The 16,775-nt window shown below is 45.8% G+C and overlaps 2 protein-coding genes across 8 annotated transcripts in view; both read right to left on the bottom strand.

The window, feature by feature from the left end:
- CKAP5 (cytoskeleton associated protein 5) overlaps positions 1 to 8,612 on the bottom strand; it is a 46,321-nt gene extending 37,709 nt beyond the window's left edge. For 3 of the 5 annotated variants that reach the window (XM_042815119.1, XM_042815122.1, XM_042815123.1), the window contains exons 1-2: positions 8,530 to 8,612; positions 188 to 279 (exon numbers count right to left, since the gene is read on the bottom strand). In XM_042815119.1, coding sequence (XP_042671053.1) covers positions 188 to 244 — 57 coding nt within the window. In that variant the 5' untranslated portion in view covers positions 245 to 279; positions 8,530 to 8,612. Of the gene's footprint in view, positions 1 to 187; positions 280 to 5,087; positions 5,149 to 8,529 lie in introns of those variants that run through there. The other 2 variants (XM_042815121.1, XM_042815120.1) reach the window with 2 other exon arrangements.
- A 923-nt stretch (positions 8,613 to 9,535) lies between these two features.
- LRP4 (LDL receptor related protein 4) overlaps positions 9,536 to 16,775 on the bottom strand; it is a 75,074-nt gene continuing 67,834 nt past the window's right edge. For all 3 annotated transcript variants that reach the window (XM_042813820.1, XM_042813821.1, XM_042813822.1), the window contains exons 34-38: positions 16,356 to 16,473; positions 15,811 to 15,878; positions 15,113 to 15,200; positions 14,421 to 14,562; positions 9,536 to 12,720 (exon numbers count right to left, since the gene is read on the bottom strand). In XM_042813820.1, the coding sequence (XP_042669754.1) occupies positions 12,385 to 12,720; positions 14,421 to 14,562; positions 15,113 to 15,200; positions 15,811 to 15,878; positions 16,356 to 16,473 (752 nt within the window). In that variant the 3' untranslated portion in view covers positions 9,536 to 12,384. The remainder of the gene's footprint in view (positions 12,721 to 14,420; positions 14,563 to 15,112; positions 15,201 to 15,810; positions 15,879 to 16,355; positions 16,474 to 16,775) is intronic.

Here is a 16,775-nt window from a genome sequence, read left to right as displayed (position 1 = left end):
CCATCTAGATTATCACACAACTAAACTCTGCTTCATGAGTGTTACTTAACTGTTTCAGACCTTTTACACACACGCACACTGTGTGGCTACAAAAATAAGTCAACTTTGTTATAACTCGGTACAGGAATATCATAGAAGTATCACAGCACAGATACACAGCAGGCCAAACCCAGACAGCATCTCCCACCTTGTGTTCACACTTCTGGTCGATGGGCAGTTTCATCCACTCACTGTCGTCCCCCATCGTAATTCAGGTTCTCTCTACAGTTACAGCAATTCCTGTGGACAGAGACAAGAGTTAGAACACATAACACACAAAAAAAGCGAGATTCCACTTGCAACACAGTTCAGAAAATTAAAAAAAAAAAAAAGACAGCTCTAAAGCAGATATAATATTTAATGTGAAACCCACTCTTTCAAGCCTGCAGTTGTATTTACATACTATCTGCTAAGATTTGGCCACAAATCTGTTAGCCCTGAAAGGCCACCAGAAGGCACCGACGAGTAGTGTATTGCCATTTGCAATGCTTCTGACACCAGAATTCTCAATCTGTTAATGTTTCAGTAAGCTAACACGAGGCATGTAGAACACACCTTTGTCTAAGCTTGAGGAAGAACATACACAGTTAAGGAACTAAGAAGAAACGAGTACTGATCACCACTAGAAAACTGATGCTTACTGACGTGCTTTCTGCAGCAGGTGCCACGAATCAGGGTTGAAAAATCACCACATATTAGTGTGAGGACAGCTGTTTTAACTATTTCACAAACAGAGCATTTGAAATGAACAGCACTATGAGATACGAGACTAACAAAATCCATTTTTGCTAGCTAGCCACTTTATGCCCCAATTGCAACAATAGCCAGCACTGGCAACTGCTCTCACCAGGAGACCAGTTTCTTACTGCATGCAGACTCAAATATTACTTGTTCAAGGTCGTAGGAGTGTTTTATCCCTCTCTCCTCTTTAAAATATTAACACTGACCACTAGGGCATGAGAGATGAGACCTCAGGCTCAATGGCCATCTTAGACATGCAAGTTTCAGCAGCACTGAGACAGCTCACAACACTGCAGAAGCAAATTAAATCAATCCAGGCAAGGAGTAACACATTCCAGCACACCATTTCAAACACATACACAAAGAGACAGATTTCAAGAGCTAGTGGTCATCACCATCCAATAATTTATCCCTGAAGGTGTATAAATACACAGTGCTAACATAACTGTATGTAAACACATCTAACACATCTGTAATGTAAATTCAACCTATGCCAGTAAAATGATATACTTTTTAGATAAAAGTGTTTCATATTTGAAATACACACAGAAGTTCCCTGCAAATAAATAAATCCTAGATTAGGAGTATAATTTCATCAGTCTAAGTTAATACAAGCAAGTCCTGCAAAGCTATCTGTCAGCCACAAATAGCTAACTCAATAGGGAAACCAGACTACAACAGTCCACAAGCAAAAATGAAGCTGCATTCACATTGAAAGCTCTTTTAATAGCTCACCTAGTCAAGAATGCAGGAATACCCTTGTATGAATGCAGCTCCAACAACAGACTTTACCAATCAAGTTAGCTCTGCAGAAAGACTCGCGGAGCTGTGTCTCGTGTAATATAAGTTGCATTTGTGTTAGGAATAATTAGTGTAGCAGTACAGAACTTAACACATCAGTACAGAAATCACTGGACGACCTCACCAGTGCAGAAGCAAGTCACAAACAGGCACAATGCTTTCCCCCAGGCACACACCAGTCCTTGATGAGAATAGTGATCTTAGTAAGAAGTTGTTTGCAAGACTAACCACAAATTTGGGGGCAGTGTACAAGCTACTTCCTGGCTTTTTCCTTTTCTTAAGGAAAGCATAAGGAACCAGCAGAAGGAAAAGAACTACCACAGATAAAACAGGAGATAAAACAGTATAAGCAGTAAAAAGAGAGCATCTCCTTTGTGCCAGAAATCCACTCCACCAAGGAAAATCTTACTGCAGGATATTGACTACCTCTTTACGACCCTAAAATCAGTTCAAGCACTAACATCAGAAGCATCACAGATTTCCAAGTATTTTTTATGTTTACATACATACAACAGTTCACTGCCCCAAAGCGTGACCTCTGACTTGCATATCTTACTGCCACATCACAGAAAGTAGAAGGATCCCGAATTTTCCTTCCCAACATCATGAGACACTCTCACATGGGGGAACAGAGAGGGCAAAACAGTACCATGCTCTCACTCATCTTTTATTTTTTTCTTTTCAGTCTGGTCAAGTCCGTTTCCTACTATTTTTAGTTGCAAAAGCTACAATCATTACTTCAATTATAAAATGGGTTCAGTTGCCTTCCGCACTGAATCTTGAGCCTAAAAATAGGGATAAAATTATACGTCCTCTCTGACAACATACAAATCCCTTTGGGCCCAACAGTTTTTCCATGGTCATGGGGGGGGGAGCTGGCTTCCAAATATTTATTCTCTCCATCTTATCACTGTTCACACCTGCCCCAATCCTGAATTCCTGTGCTGCCTGCATCGTGCCTTCAGCAGAATAACAGACTGTTGTTTCTCCCTTCAATTAAGTTACTGCACTCTGAATGTTCAAAGAATATCCCACATTTGACAAAAGTCTTTCTTTAAAAGTTTCCCTGCAAAGTTATGAACAACTCTTCTCATTACTTTTCAACACCCAAATAGAAAGTAGCCTCACACCGCAATAACGCAGCCAAATTGTGTTACAACTAGTGAGTCTGCAGCAGTGAAGTGCTTGACCTAGATAGCTGACTTGTCAGCACAACTAATTTTACAGACTCAGAACAAAAAGATTAATAAGTCTTTCAGCAACAGCGCTCATTTTGGTAGCATCCAGAGAACAGGACCTCTGAAGCAACTGAAGCACCAAAATCAGTTTTGTGAGAGAGGGTTGTTATTAAGGCGGTCAATGAAACATTTACAAAAGCAAGTCAGCTGAGCAATCTGCAATGGAGATGAACAACAAATCCTCCCTGACAGTTCTTGGCACAGCAAACTCATGCAATGGAGCAGTAAGAAAGTGAAGGCCATCAAGGAGAGAATAGGATATCTTACAAAGGGAGACAATGTAAGAGCAGAAAAATACTTACAGGACAGTGCAACACAACAAGCTCAAACGTAAAGTGAGAATTTGTTACTGAATTATTGGGGGGGAAAAAAAAAATTAAAAAAAAAAAATCAATGCATTGAGAATGTGTGGAAGGGATGCTAAGGGAATATTTGGATTAACCACACACTGCTCTGAAAAGTTCCTTACTCAGCTCCTAAATAAATGCTTTCTGTGCTAAAATTCTGAAGGGCTGAACAGCATCAACCCTACAGCTCTATAGTATAGGGGTATCACTAAAGAAAAGCCTTCTGACATAAATATTTTGAAACTTTTTTTTTTTTTTAAGCACATTTATTATGGAATCTCTGTGCACTGTCATGAAGTTTCTCTTTCCTGGGAAGGCAAAGTAGGAAGCCATTTTGTGCTAAACAAAAACCAGATGTTTATTGATACCAATTGTCCACTTATCCCTGCCTGCTTCCACCTATTAAGCATCACTGCCAAGCAAGAATAGCTTTTAAAATATCAGAAGGCTTGATGCCAAAGTAGCCTTCTCAGTAGGTTTGCCCAAAAGAGTAAGCTCTGAAGACTTACTGAAGACAGCCCATTTCCAAGCAAAATTGCATTTGAAATGTTCTTAGAGTGCATACTTTAACATAAAATTGTGAAGGTATAATTTCCACTGAGACAACAGTTCTCTGTGGACAGTTCTGTGCCAGTACAGTCCATGGTTTTGCTAGCAGAAAGAATTTTTATTTGTTTAATGGCAGTTTGGGGTCATATTCTCTCTTTGCCTCTCAACATATGAAGTTCCACTGTTTCATAAGTTTAGCCCAGCATGTTTTACAGTACTTGCCAATTAAAGTTTTAAATTAATTAAAACTCATTAGCTACAGCATTATGCAGCACAGAAAAATGCTTAAAATACTCAAGCAATCATAATACAGGGGTTTTGTTTCTCTGTCTTAAACAACACTCAGATGAATATGCAAACTGAAGAATCGTGTGGCCTAATCAACCAGTGAAATAAATAGTGCAGTAAGCCGCTTCAGCAAATTCTGCATAGGAAGACTGAAGTCCAGCTAAAACTCCTAAAGTTAAAGAGGTAAAAACAGGAGTCAAAAGAACATCCAATCAGACCGCCAGCACACCTCCCAGCTTCAGTGCACCCATCTTTTAATGATAGATGCAGCAACAAGCAGCTCAAAAACTAACACGCAAGCACCACCACTCAGAGGGCTGTCTGATGCTGAGACAGCATGAAATCCCTATGGTTTTAGAAGGTAGCAATTTCAATCTCAAGATGCGAAACACACAGGACTCTCGATGACATAGGGCCTCAGAATAATGATAAATGCAAGAAACAAAAGGCAAAAAGGAATCATTTGCAGGCTGCGAGGTACTTTGCAGGGTAGCTTCTCCCGGTTCTAGCAGCAATGAAATGGCATATGAGAGTAAACGGCACCGCATTCTCTCTCACCTGCCCCAACGCTCAGCAACATCTTAATGTCAAAACCGGCCTCCTGTTTCTGCCTAGGAGCGGGGTGAGCACGGAGCAAAGCCAATCTTACAGTGTAGAGGTGTGGGCAGAAAAGGGCAGCACAGGGGCATACCCGTGCGCCTAGGGTAATCGGCAGGGGGACGACAGCGGGACAGTGGGACGGCGGGACGGCAGCAGGGCAGCGCCCACTCGCCGCCCCTCCCTGAAAGAGCTGCCCGAGCTCAGACGCACAGAGGCCGGCGGGACGTTCCTTAAAAGGAGGGCCCGCGCCGCCGCCGAGGACGGCCCCTACGGGAAGCACCGGGAGCTCCCTCGGCCGCCGCGGCCTCCCCGCAGCCACAGCACCTTCCAGAAGGAAGCCCCGCCGCCCCCGCACGGCCCCCCGGCCCCGCTCTTGCCGCCTCCTTCCCTCTTTCTCTCCCTCCCCCCCCCGCCCCGGCCCCTCCCGTCGAGCGGCGGGCCGCCCCGCGGGCCCGGCATTGTTTACACCGCCGCCGCGCCTTACCGCTCAGCGCGCGCCGCTCACCTGACAGCGCCGGCTCGGCTCGGCGGCGGGCGGAGGGGCCGGCCCGGCGGAAGCACCTCCCCGCCGGCGGGCGGGGCCGGGGGCGCCGCGGCCGTACCTGGGCGGGGAGCCGGGCCGCGCCGGGGCCAGACAAAGGCGGGCAGGGCAGCGCCGGGCCACCCGGCGCCTCCGCGACCCCCTTTTCCCCGGGCGCTCCCCGGGGCCGGCGGCGGTCAACGGCCCGGGTCGCGGGGCCCGCCGCCCTCGCGAGTCATCGCCTTCGGCACCCCGGCCCCGCGCTGGCGGAAACGAGGTCGACGCCGAAACGGGCGGGCGCGGCCCGGGTGTCCCTCGCGGGGCGGTCCCTCGGGCCGTCGGCCTGACGGGAGGAACGACGCCCGCCGCCAAGAAGCGCCGTGCCTTCCGAACGGCGAGCCGCCCCGCGGCACCGCCGCGCTTCGTGCCGCACGCCAGCCGTGCGATGACGGCGCCCCAGCAGAGCTGATTCATCGGCTCGCTCCAGCCGTCACCTGACGCTGGGAGATGCCTTTTCTAGCGACAGTAGCAACCGAGGAAGAGCTGCCATGGTGGAAACCCTGTGCCGACAGCTTCCTCCCTTGGGAGTCAGATACGCGACGCGAGGCTGTGCTCCTTCAGAATCATCTTAGCTAGATGAAGAACAGCCGTAGCAGCAGCTGCTCCACGCCCCACTGAATAATTGAAGTTCCTTTTTCATTCATCTCAGCCCTACAACACAGAGGAACAAACACACGCCACCGCTTCTGCTTTCCAACCTCCGACGTCCACAGCAACCGAGCTGTCATAGAGACAGCCTCAAACAACACACATTTGGTCAGTTCTGGAGACGCTCTATTTCAAGAAGGCCCAGCGTGCTGCTTAGTGCAGGGCGATGTTTAATTTAAGCATGAGGGTACCAGGTTTTCCCATGTCACTCCTCGCAATGCCAATGTGACAAGGACGACACAGGAGCAGCCTATGGCAGCACCAACTCCATGAGCCACACGGCTTACAGTCAGCCATTCTGTGCAGGAGCACGTGGCCCTCATCCCAGCCTGCTCCAGCAGGGAATTCACAAGCCATTCCTACTATGTTGTTAAGTTGTCCATAACATATTTCATTTTTACATGTTTCTTTTAAAAAGGCAGAAAAAGACACCTAGCTGGAACAATGGAAGAGAGGAGAGATGGCAAGGGAGAAGAGGAAATCGATTGCTGGCCACAGATTTGAAAATCCCTGATTACAAGGTTTGCAAGTACTTAGACCTCACGAGGGTCCTTCAGGTCGTACATCCTACACACTACAGTCTTCAAATCAAATACTTCGCATTTGGGGATGCTTACCTCTACTCCACAAAACATTCAGATCTATTTCCTATTTGTGTGCACTGTTTGAGATATACATAATGACCTATCAAAGGGGTGAACAGCAGTCTTGCAGTTGGCAGATAATTACTCAGAATAGCAAAGGAAAAAGAAAAAATAAGAAAAGATTGACTGAAAAAGCTCCCAACATGCCAAGTAAATTTCAGCTGTAAATTTATCACCAAAGAGACACACGAGAGAAAAACAAATCTTAATATATTCTAGAAACCAGGTTTTGGAACTGCCAAAGGGGAACGAGAGCTTACAGCTCAGACATCAGTAGATGTTCAGCTGCACAGTGGCACAGCCCAGGATTTTGGAATACAGGCCCAGATCACATAACAGGCCTGTATGAAGGAGAGGCCAAGAGTCAGCATGGATACAGGTCCCACAGATTCAAGTCACGTGTGTATGAGAATCAGGAATAACAACGCATTACCACGCAGTTGGTTTTTAACATTAAGACCAGCAAATGGGAAGTCCAGCAGTGTGATTAACTAATTCTTTGTGCCTCTCAAATCAAGTTTTCATCTATGTCTGTACAGATGTCACAAATAATCTTCTCCATAGCTAACCCCCTGCTTAATAGTCCCAATTTTCTTTAGGATTACCTTCAATAAATACATCTGCAATAATTCATTTAGAACCAGTCCATTTTTGTTGAGCCCACTTTCATATACCAATTTCTCTCTGTAGCTTAAGGCTGTAACTCTATTGCAACCATCTAAAAGGGGTGAAGAAAAAACATCTACAAGTTTTAAATGGAGGAAAGCTATAAAACCAGCAGTCGAAAAATAGGCCAAACTTGGGGAAAGAGACAGACATACTAAACTCTAACTTCAAATAATCAACTGATCCAGTATTAGCGACCAAAAGCATCAGTTATAATGACAGCTTGTACACCCTCATTCTTCTTTCTGACTTAATACTACTGGGGAGTTTCAATAGTTTGTAGCCTTTTGTAACACTTCAACATTTGAGCCGCTATCAGCGCCTGAGAACATACAGCTTCACAATTTCAACCCGACAGATACATTCACTGCAAGTCTGTAGCCATGCTTTCCTCCATAGCTGACAGCCCAGCATCCCAACATTCACACATACTGTTCTTGTCTGCAGAAAGGAGCTTTCAGTAGTACCATACAACACTCAAAATAAGAATCAGAAAAAAAACAAAAAACAAACAAACAAACAAAAAAAACAGGATAATTTCATAGCTGATACATACTGAAGAAAAACCTAGATTAAAGAAAAACCCAGATAGAAAGTTACAGCACATGAGTTTAGAGGTATGTGCAGCTTCCATTGTTTTTTAAGTAGCAGAGATAGGGTCAGCTTGTGCTGCACAGAATTCTTATTTCCCAGCACCTGCTCTTCAATGTTGTTAAAGATCCAAATTCAGGAGGAAAACCCCTACACAGCAACCTGAAAGCTCCTGCCTGGAGACAAATCACAGGATTCTGACTGAATCCAACAACACAGGAGAACGGTGGGAATCCCCACTCCTGCCAGCTCCCCTTTGAGAGTGCTACAGGAGGCTCAGCAGGAAGCACCTTCAGACGAGGGACACAAGGAATCCCAGACCAACAACTGAACTCAGTGCCAGGGCTTCAGAAACACAGATACCTCCATGGCTTCTGCTTTAGGACCATCCTCACCTGAGGGAACGTTACCCCAGGATGTTATGCAAACAAAACTACTTCTACATACAGCCTCCTTTAGCGAGTCCAAGGATAGGCCGGGCCGGCCCAGCCCAGCAACTCCCGGCCACCCCGGCGCCCCTCACAGCCCCGCAGCACAGGCCGCGGCCTCCCCCGTTAACCATCGCCTTCCCCGGGGTCACGAAAGCGGTTCGGATGAATCCCCCGTGCCCGGGCCCGCTCCCACGGGAGGCTACCACGGACCACACCTCCTCCGCAGCCCCCTCACGGGGTCGGGAGGCCAGGCCCAACAGAGAACGGAGGCCTACCCAGCGGCCCACGGGTCTGGCGAAGCGCGGCGGGCGACACAGAAAAGGAAGCGGCCCCCACGGAAGAAGCCAAACGGGGGGCGGATCTCACCTGGGCCCGGCAGGTCGGGCGCGGCGAGTGTCCAGCCGCTGCTCAGCGCGGTTTGAAATCGCTAACACCGCCCGCACCTCCCAGTGTCCTCGCCGCCCATTGGCCGCCGACAGCCCCGCCCCCTCCCGCAAGAGCGCGCTTGATTGGTCCGTTTGAATCGGACAGCAGCGTTGTGTGCTCCGCACACTGCCGGGCTGGCTCAGGACGGCGCACTGCCGTGGGCAGATCGGACACGCTGCCGTGGGGCCGGCGAGTCCGCTCCTGGCCGCAGGTGGGGGCACAGCCCACTGCTCTGCTTCGGCAGCCTCGGAGTGAGGTAGAGATGGTAACCCCAAGGTAAAGGAGCGCGGCTGGAAGCGGCCTGCTGGAGACGCGGCCCCTTGTGCCGCTTCTACACTATGTGTCATCTGTGGGTAAGGATGGGCAGCTATAAAACTAAAGCATTTGAAATCGTGTTTGGTACTTATTTCCATCAGAGCTGGGTAGAAGGGAACAGCGGGTGAGCAGTAGTACTGCAGAATGGTTATTTCCGAGCATTTCAGTCGTTGTTTAGCCTTCCGTGTTCTTGAATGAAAACTCAAAGAGATGAAAATCATCTCTTCTTCAGAGCCACATTTTTTAGTTGGCGGAGGCACAAAACAACCACAGGTTCCTGTGGTGTAGTACGGTGCTGGAGACCACAGTGCTCCTAAATTCCTTTCAAAAAAGAGGGCTATGCTCCTAGGCTGCTGCTGTGTTAAAATGCTAACAAAAATAGCAGGTTGGGGCAGAGTGCGAGCATATGGGAATGTGCAAGTGAGCATAGCTATCTGACCCTTGCTTTGAGGCCTTAGTGGCAGAAGTGTGTGCTACAATCCCATCACGAGGACAACCCACATCCACTTGTGCCTTCTTGCTCCTCCCAAATGAAATACAGGTGGGGTTCTGTGTAAACAGAGCTGGGAGCGCCTCTTTCAAAGGGGAGTCCAAATACCATGCACGATTCACAACCAAAAGCCAGGCAGAATGGTTAAGAAAAGCTAAATTTATATTAAATTATCATCAACCCCTAAAATACTGAACACAGTGGTTAAATAACTCCAGAAATTCTGATGTCTCCAGTGAGTAACATTAAAACCATTACACAGGAACACAGGGAAATCACGGACGTTATCTCGGGACAGACAGGAGAGAGGTTTGCTTTGTACATAGTAAATCAGTGCTCAAGAGATCATCCTCTAGCGGCCTTCTTACATTCGTAACAGCCTAAGTGCAATGAAGGTCTTTTACTTAATTTCTGCCCACCTCACTTGGGGAGGAGAGGCTGGGGGACACTGAGTTGCGTCTTTTTTTTTTGCCATATTTGATTCCAGAAGAGAGCAGAGAGCAGTTATGAATTGCTAGGCTGAAGTGCGCAGCGTCCCTCCTAAGCAGCAGCAGAGAATATACTACAGTGGAGATCACAAGCACCATCAGCTGTTGAAAGGACTGACTGGGTTTTCCTTTCCATTCTGCCCTTGTAACTCAGATAGCAACTATTTCAGCTGACTGAACCTCGAGAGACAGGAACAGGCAGATGTTTCCCTCCACCCCCCTCCCACCTCAAGAGTTTGGTGCACAAAAGATATTTGGAGGGGAGGGGGAAGAAACAAACAAAAACTAACTGTTCCTCCATCCACCCGCACATCTCACTTCTAATGCCTCCACCTCTGTACATGGCTTCTCTTCAAACCAATTCGCCTGCATACGCTTGAGCCTTTGATGCCCCAGTGTGCAGCAGCCCAGACAGGACAGATGTGTGTCAGTGATATGTAATCCTTTCTCAGCTCCCAGTCAAGTCCATGTCTCAATCCAGAAGTGCCCCTGCCCAACAAAAACAATGTTTCTCAGGCTGGAGTCAATCAAATAAATAATTAAATAAAAAATCTAATTTAAAAAACAAAACCCCTCTGGGAGTAGGGAAGGTTCCACATTAACACAGAATTTTCCAAGCCTTAGCTCCAGTTCATTTTCCACAGGAATATACACCAGTCAGCCCAATGGTGCATTTATGAACAGAGTTTATGCCACCCAGCCAGGTTAAAATTGCAACCTTTACCTTGCTGCAAAGCTACCTCTGGTATAAAAAGTACAGCCAGCCTGCTGACAACCATCATGTTTTCAGGAGCCGCAGGACTGTTAGTATATGAAGAAGATTAAAGTTGAATAGGATTGATTTTCCTTTTTTTAATAGCTGGAAAAATACTGCACAGGAGATGCATCCTCTCCTGTACTCCTACTGCATGCTTTGCTCTCCTTCCATCATGGGTGGGAATGTACTTGGCTTCTTCCTAGGAGACAAAGAGGTCACTGTCTGCTGTGGGAGATTCCTCACTGGAAAGTTCTGCTTCCAAATATCTGCCTTAACACTTAGCATTTTACCATGATAGCACCCACGTGACTTGAGGGGTTGATAGAAATCTCAGTTTTGAACGAGTGTCCAGAGATTTTCTCTTCTTTTCCGGCTGAAGAAATAGATAATAGGAAGCCACGGAAGTATGAAAAAGTGGCAATAGGTCTTGAGCAAGCTCCAGCTGCTGCTGGGGTACAACTGCAAGCGTAGCATTACCTTTACTCTCTAGAGGATAAAGGCTTTGGAAGCCAGAGAATAACTGAGGCTTGCACAGCTGATGGGAAAAAATGTCTTTGCAAGGAGAGCTATTTAGTAGTAACACTAGAGCTTACTTAAAGTGTCATTCTCTCTGATAAACAACTATTTTAACATAGCCCTTGCAGCTCTGTGACTATTGTCTCCTATTCTGGGTCAAATGGGCTCAGCCTCGTAATAAAGCAGCTTCTAACTGTCAGCACTGAGCATTCCACTGATGGAAACTCATCCTAGGAATCATCTTTTTTCTCCTCATTATGGAGAAATAATAAAAAAAAAAGTCAGTAAGGTCAAGAGAACTGGGATCTTGCAGAACTGGGATCAATGGAGATTTAGCAAATTAAAAAAAAAAAAAAAGAAGGCAAGAGTAAAATTTAGATCTGGCTGAGATTCATTTCCTCACATTAATCCTCTAGAACTAAGAACATACTTTCCTCAAGTACAGCACCCTTGACTCCTGCACCCACTGGGAGCAGTCCTGAAAGGGCCACTTGCTGACTTATTTTCTGGAGTAGAAACATTTTTTCAGTGAGAAAGGGGAGAATAGGAGCAGTGCCCACTGCCAGCAACAGACACTGTGCTCCAATCTGAGAATTCCTTAGCAGATGGGAACGTAAGCAATGATGCTTCCATGAAGTGGGTCACTGCAACAACTGTGGTTACCCTCTTTATGCCCTGATGCTGTGCCACTGTCCCCTTGAGCCCCAGAGTACATCCCACATATTCCCAGACATCTCTCCAAGCACAGCCCCAACATCACAAAGCCTTCAAGAGTGCTGCTACTGATGGAATGACTAGGGGAACTTCTGTGACCAGCACCTAGCATAATGGCAGCTGCGCTGTCTTCATGGGCATTGACTGTGAGCTGGACAGCATAGGACTTGCAGGTTGCCAGAGAACTCAGCATCTGGACCAGATTCAGGCCAGAGGAGTCACTGCAAAAGTTAAAACGGCAGCTTCCAAGAAAAGAGAACATATAAATAAACCACAGACACAGTGAAAATGAGCCGAAAGGGTCTCTGGGTTCCATCCAACCCACCCATCCTCCCTCTTCAACCACAACACCACAGCTGGCCAAGCTCCTTGCTAAAAGGCAGTCACAGTCTCTGGGCCCCTCACAAGAGGAGCTAGTCTCTGGGCCCTTCCTTGCTTGCCAGGCAGAGTCCTGTCTTCTTTTGTGCAGAACAGAGGCTAGGGAGGGTTCAAGCGTTTCTAAAGCAACATGTACTTTAGACCTCGCTCTCAGTGGAGGGCTTGCGTTGGTGTTTCCAGCCTGTGTCTGGGAGTGAGCCACGCCGTTCAGGAGTGGCCGCTGCTGTGTTAACACTGCTGCACTCAGACTGTTCTTCCTGTAGCAGCTGCTCAGTTTCAGTGTCATCCAGTGAACCAGAACTAGCCTGGATAGAGACTGTGTCTGTCTTCATGCAAACATGGTCCCGGAGGATCCCTCCTCGAGAGCTCCGAATTTGCTTAAGGTCATCCCACTCTGAATCATCACTGGATAAAAGGCATATCCCCTCCACAATCTTTATCTTCTCCTTGGTGTAGCTGTGATCAGGACCAGTCTAAGGAGCAGACAGATGAATGAAAAAATAATACATCCATGGAAAAATAAGGCAAAGAGCAAAGCAGAGCTGGAACAAAGACAGTGAAGCAGACAAAAGGCTAGACCTCCATGTAAACATCCACTGGCTCTGGCTGTCACAATGGCAGAACCTGTTCTAAGTTTCACCTCCCTGCAGGAACCTCTAAATTGTGGAATGGAAATGAACATGAGCAGTCTCTCTTAATTCAGCTATATGCAACACCTGACAGCAGGGAGCAAGAACAAAAACAAGCATAAAAACCCCAGCCAAAATAAATAAATAAAAGCAAAAACAAACAAACAAAACATGCAAAGCAGGAACAGCTAGAAGTGGCAAAAGTAGGTAGGGTTAGGGAATAGATTTGTCTGCAATATCTTTGTCTGAGTCATTCCAGATTCACCTCTCAGTAAAGCACAGTTGGAATGTTGAGTTTAAGTCCCATCATGATAGAGGGGAATAAGATTACAGGGAAACAGTGGAAATCATCATAGGCTAGCAGGACCCCACTGAGATTCAATTAATGAAATCTGCCTTATTTGGCTCACTGACATATAGGAGCATTAAAACATCTGATATAAACTCAGGGAAGAAAGTGAAGGGAGAACATATCTGGGTGTAACTAAGAGAAACAGAATTAAAAAGAATCATGGAAAGGATTTAGATTCCCAGAAAAATCATCCTGTGTTACCCTTTGTAGACAAGGCTAAAATTGCACGAAATTTGGGGAAATCTATTGCATATTATGTCTAAAAAAAAAAAGCAGGGAAAAGCTCTCCTCTACATAAGCCTTGCCTCAATCCCTGCTGGAGGAGTTAAGTAATCTAACAGGCTGTCATAAATACTTGTACAGAAATTATCTTTTTCAGATCTCATGTTCTATGTAGCCAAGGCCAAGACCATAGAAAATGACCTCAGCTTTCTTGGCAGACTGTAAAGCTGACTTAAGGACATAAAAGCTGATGGAAAAACATGGAAGAGTAATTAGTATGGGACAGCTACACAGCAGAGATTGAGTGAGGGAGCCAGGATCAAACACATACATAGAATAGTGATACCTGACATGAGGATGTAGGTGGAAATCAGAAGAGGGAAGATGAAAAACTATCTGAGTGATAGGAAAGCTTCTGAGGAGAAAAAAGAGGAGAACCTAAGTGCTGCAAGACAATGCATTAAACACACTCTATCATGCCACACACATGAGGAGGACTTCTGTGGGGCCTGTCATGTGCTTTATTTATTAAGGGCTCCATTTCTTTTCTTGTCCCACCCCTTCCATGAAGCATATAGCCAGGAGTCACACTCTTATTAACAAATTCTTTCTGGCTGCCTGGCTCCCCTCCTGGTTGTTGCCCTAAGGTTGTTTTGGGGAATCACCAATTGGGACTGTGTCCAGGGAAGACAATTCCTTTTGATGCCTGTACTTCATTCGCATTGAGTGCTGGCTACTGAAGTACAAGACACTGTGGAAGTGGGTAAGAAGCACAGAACTAAAGACCAGTCACTGCAGCTCTGGAGAAGAAATACTGCTGGTTGATGCAAAAAAGTCTAACTGAGCAATTTATTGAAGCTGTTCTCCCATGTTCTAAAGGGTAAATGCTAACAAGCTGCAACATTTTCACATATGAAGGCCTTAACAGCAGCTTGAATTGGGTTCCCATGTTCTTAGTAGCAGCTCTTACCTCTTTTTTATAGCATAACTGGTTGTACATTGTTGGCTTGGGAATTGTTTCAATCTTCACCTCCTGGGTAGATGTCCGATACGAGGGATTACTGTAGGTTAGGTTCCCTAGGCCAGGGTCTGTGAACTTGGATTTATTATGCCTGTAGGAAAAGAGGCGTTAGAAAAAAAGCAGAGCCCTACTGCCAGGATCTGAAGTTCCTGAGTGGAAAGCTCCAGCAATCTTCACTGCCCTACAAAGACAGACTGCTGATTTTACCATGCCCTTCAGCTACCAGTATACACATACTGTATACCTACTGGTAGGTAGTATATACCTACCAGCACAGCAAGGCACTGCCATGTAACCACAAAAGCTATACTGACAATAACTGGAGAGGCGACCTGGCAGAGAGCACGAGTCCACACGTGTACTGAGATATGAATTATCACACATCCCTTTCCTTAAACCTAAGCTCTCTGCAGAAAATTTAGCTAATAAGGCTTCAAAAATACGTGGTAGGGGCATGTCCAACACTTGAAAGGGACAGGAAGCAAACCGTGCTAATCAATTCAGCAAACATCGACACTTCCAAATGAGAACAAATGGATTGTAAATGACAATGAGGAAAGACAAAGTGCTCTTTAATAGCTTCCTGCTTCTAAGAAGGCTAGATTTTACTATGGTCCAAGAGAGGGAAAAATATCACTCACCTATATATGATTAAAGAAGCAATAAGCAGCAAAATGAACAAGATGCTGAGAAGACCTCCAATGATGTAGCTAACATGCAGTCCCTCACCTGAAAGTGAACAGCAAGGGTATGTTATACACCTTTCTTAACTTCTGCTGGGTAACACTGACATCAGTGTAACACCTCATACAGAATTATAAAAACCATATGGAAGTAGGTGAAGCAAAATGTCAGCATGCTGAGCTTTAGCAAAGGCTTTTGTTTGGTGTGATATGAACAAAGCCCTTCTTCCCGCCCAGGTCCCAGCAAACCAGGAGCATCAAGATATTTGTAAAGCTGTTGAATAAAGATGAGTTGGACTTCCTTGCTGACAGGTTACTCCTGCAGTGGGAAACCATTATCCTAACTACCACCCTCAGATAAACACAAAGAGGATGGTGAGGTGGGGTAGCATTAGTAGTGAGAGCCCAGTGGATGATGTAGGGGATCAAAACAGAAAACACTATTATTTCAAATGATACTTCAGTGTGAAAAGCTCCTATATAGGCTAGTGAATGTTTATGACCGATGTTCATTTTCAGATTTTGCTTTGCACAGAAGGCATTGGAGAAATTCAAGTTTGATTTTCAGAAGTTTTCATTTCAAACACTATGGACTGGAATGTTCTGGGCATATCTGAAAGAATACTGGTGTAGAAGAGTAAAGAGGAGGAACTCACCCATTGTTGCCAACACTGCCTCATTGGCATGAGTACACAAGCCTCGCCTGGCGTCTTTGTCAGAGCAGCTGAAAGACAGAAGGACACAATTAGAATCACAGAGTAACCAAAGTTGCTAGGGACCCATGAGGATCTTTGAGTCCAACTCCTGCAGTATTCTGTTACTGAAAGTAGTACCAAAGGTATCAAAAGACAGAATGGGTCAGGCTAGCACTGAAATTCCTTAAACTTCCAATTCAACAACAAAAGCCTTTCTTTTTCTTCTCCAGTATACTTTTTTTTTTTTTCCTCTGGGTAGTAGGAATAGCAAGCTGTAGGGAATTTGCAGAAAAAATGCAACAGACTGCCATCTCCTCTAATTTTAAGAATCTTGGAATTGTTCAATAAATCAAATGAATGGCATGGACTCTGGAGGATTCTAACTCTTCATTGTGTCTGGTCTGGAGCTGGAATAACCTCTTTTGGGTAGGAACAGCTAGAGAGGGCTTGAACTTAAACAAACAATAATTTTCACACCCCGATTCCAAGAGAACAAGAGTACTTACTTTCCTTCCTCTTCTTCCAGAGATGTAAGAGGCTTGGTTGTTGAGGTACCTATTCTGCCAGGTGGTGTCTGACTTCTCTCACTGGTGATTTCGGGACCAAAGGGCACCACACCAGGAACTAAGACAACACAGAAAAATGAACAGGACCCCAATTTTGTGGAATAGGTGAACAAGACTGGTAAGCTATAGCGAGATTCTGAAATGGGAAGCGTCAGAACTTGTATCAGCAGCTTTCCCATTGCAAACCCAGCTCATCAGCAAAAAGGACAGAAGAAAGCTGTGCTGCTCACAGCAGTCCTACTTTAAGAATAAGGCTTGCACAAGTTCTTGTACTGGAGAACTTCAGATGCTCTGGTTGCCATAGATGAGCGGCATCAAATAATGGCAATGGCTCATGTGGAAGCTAGTACTCAAGTGATG

This window comes from Centrocercus urophasianus, unplaced genomic scaffold, assembly GCF_019232065.1.
Source record: "Centrocercus urophasianus isolate 14NV4802_14NV808 unplaced genomic scaffold, USGS_Curo_1.0 seq_14, whole genome shotgun sequence".
Lineage (NCBI taxonomy): Eukaryota > Metazoa > Chordata > Aves > Galliformes > Phasianidae > Centrocercus > Centrocercus urophasianus.
Note: the sequence above shows the minus strand (reverse complement) of the source record. Positions and strands in the feature narration are given on the sequence as shown.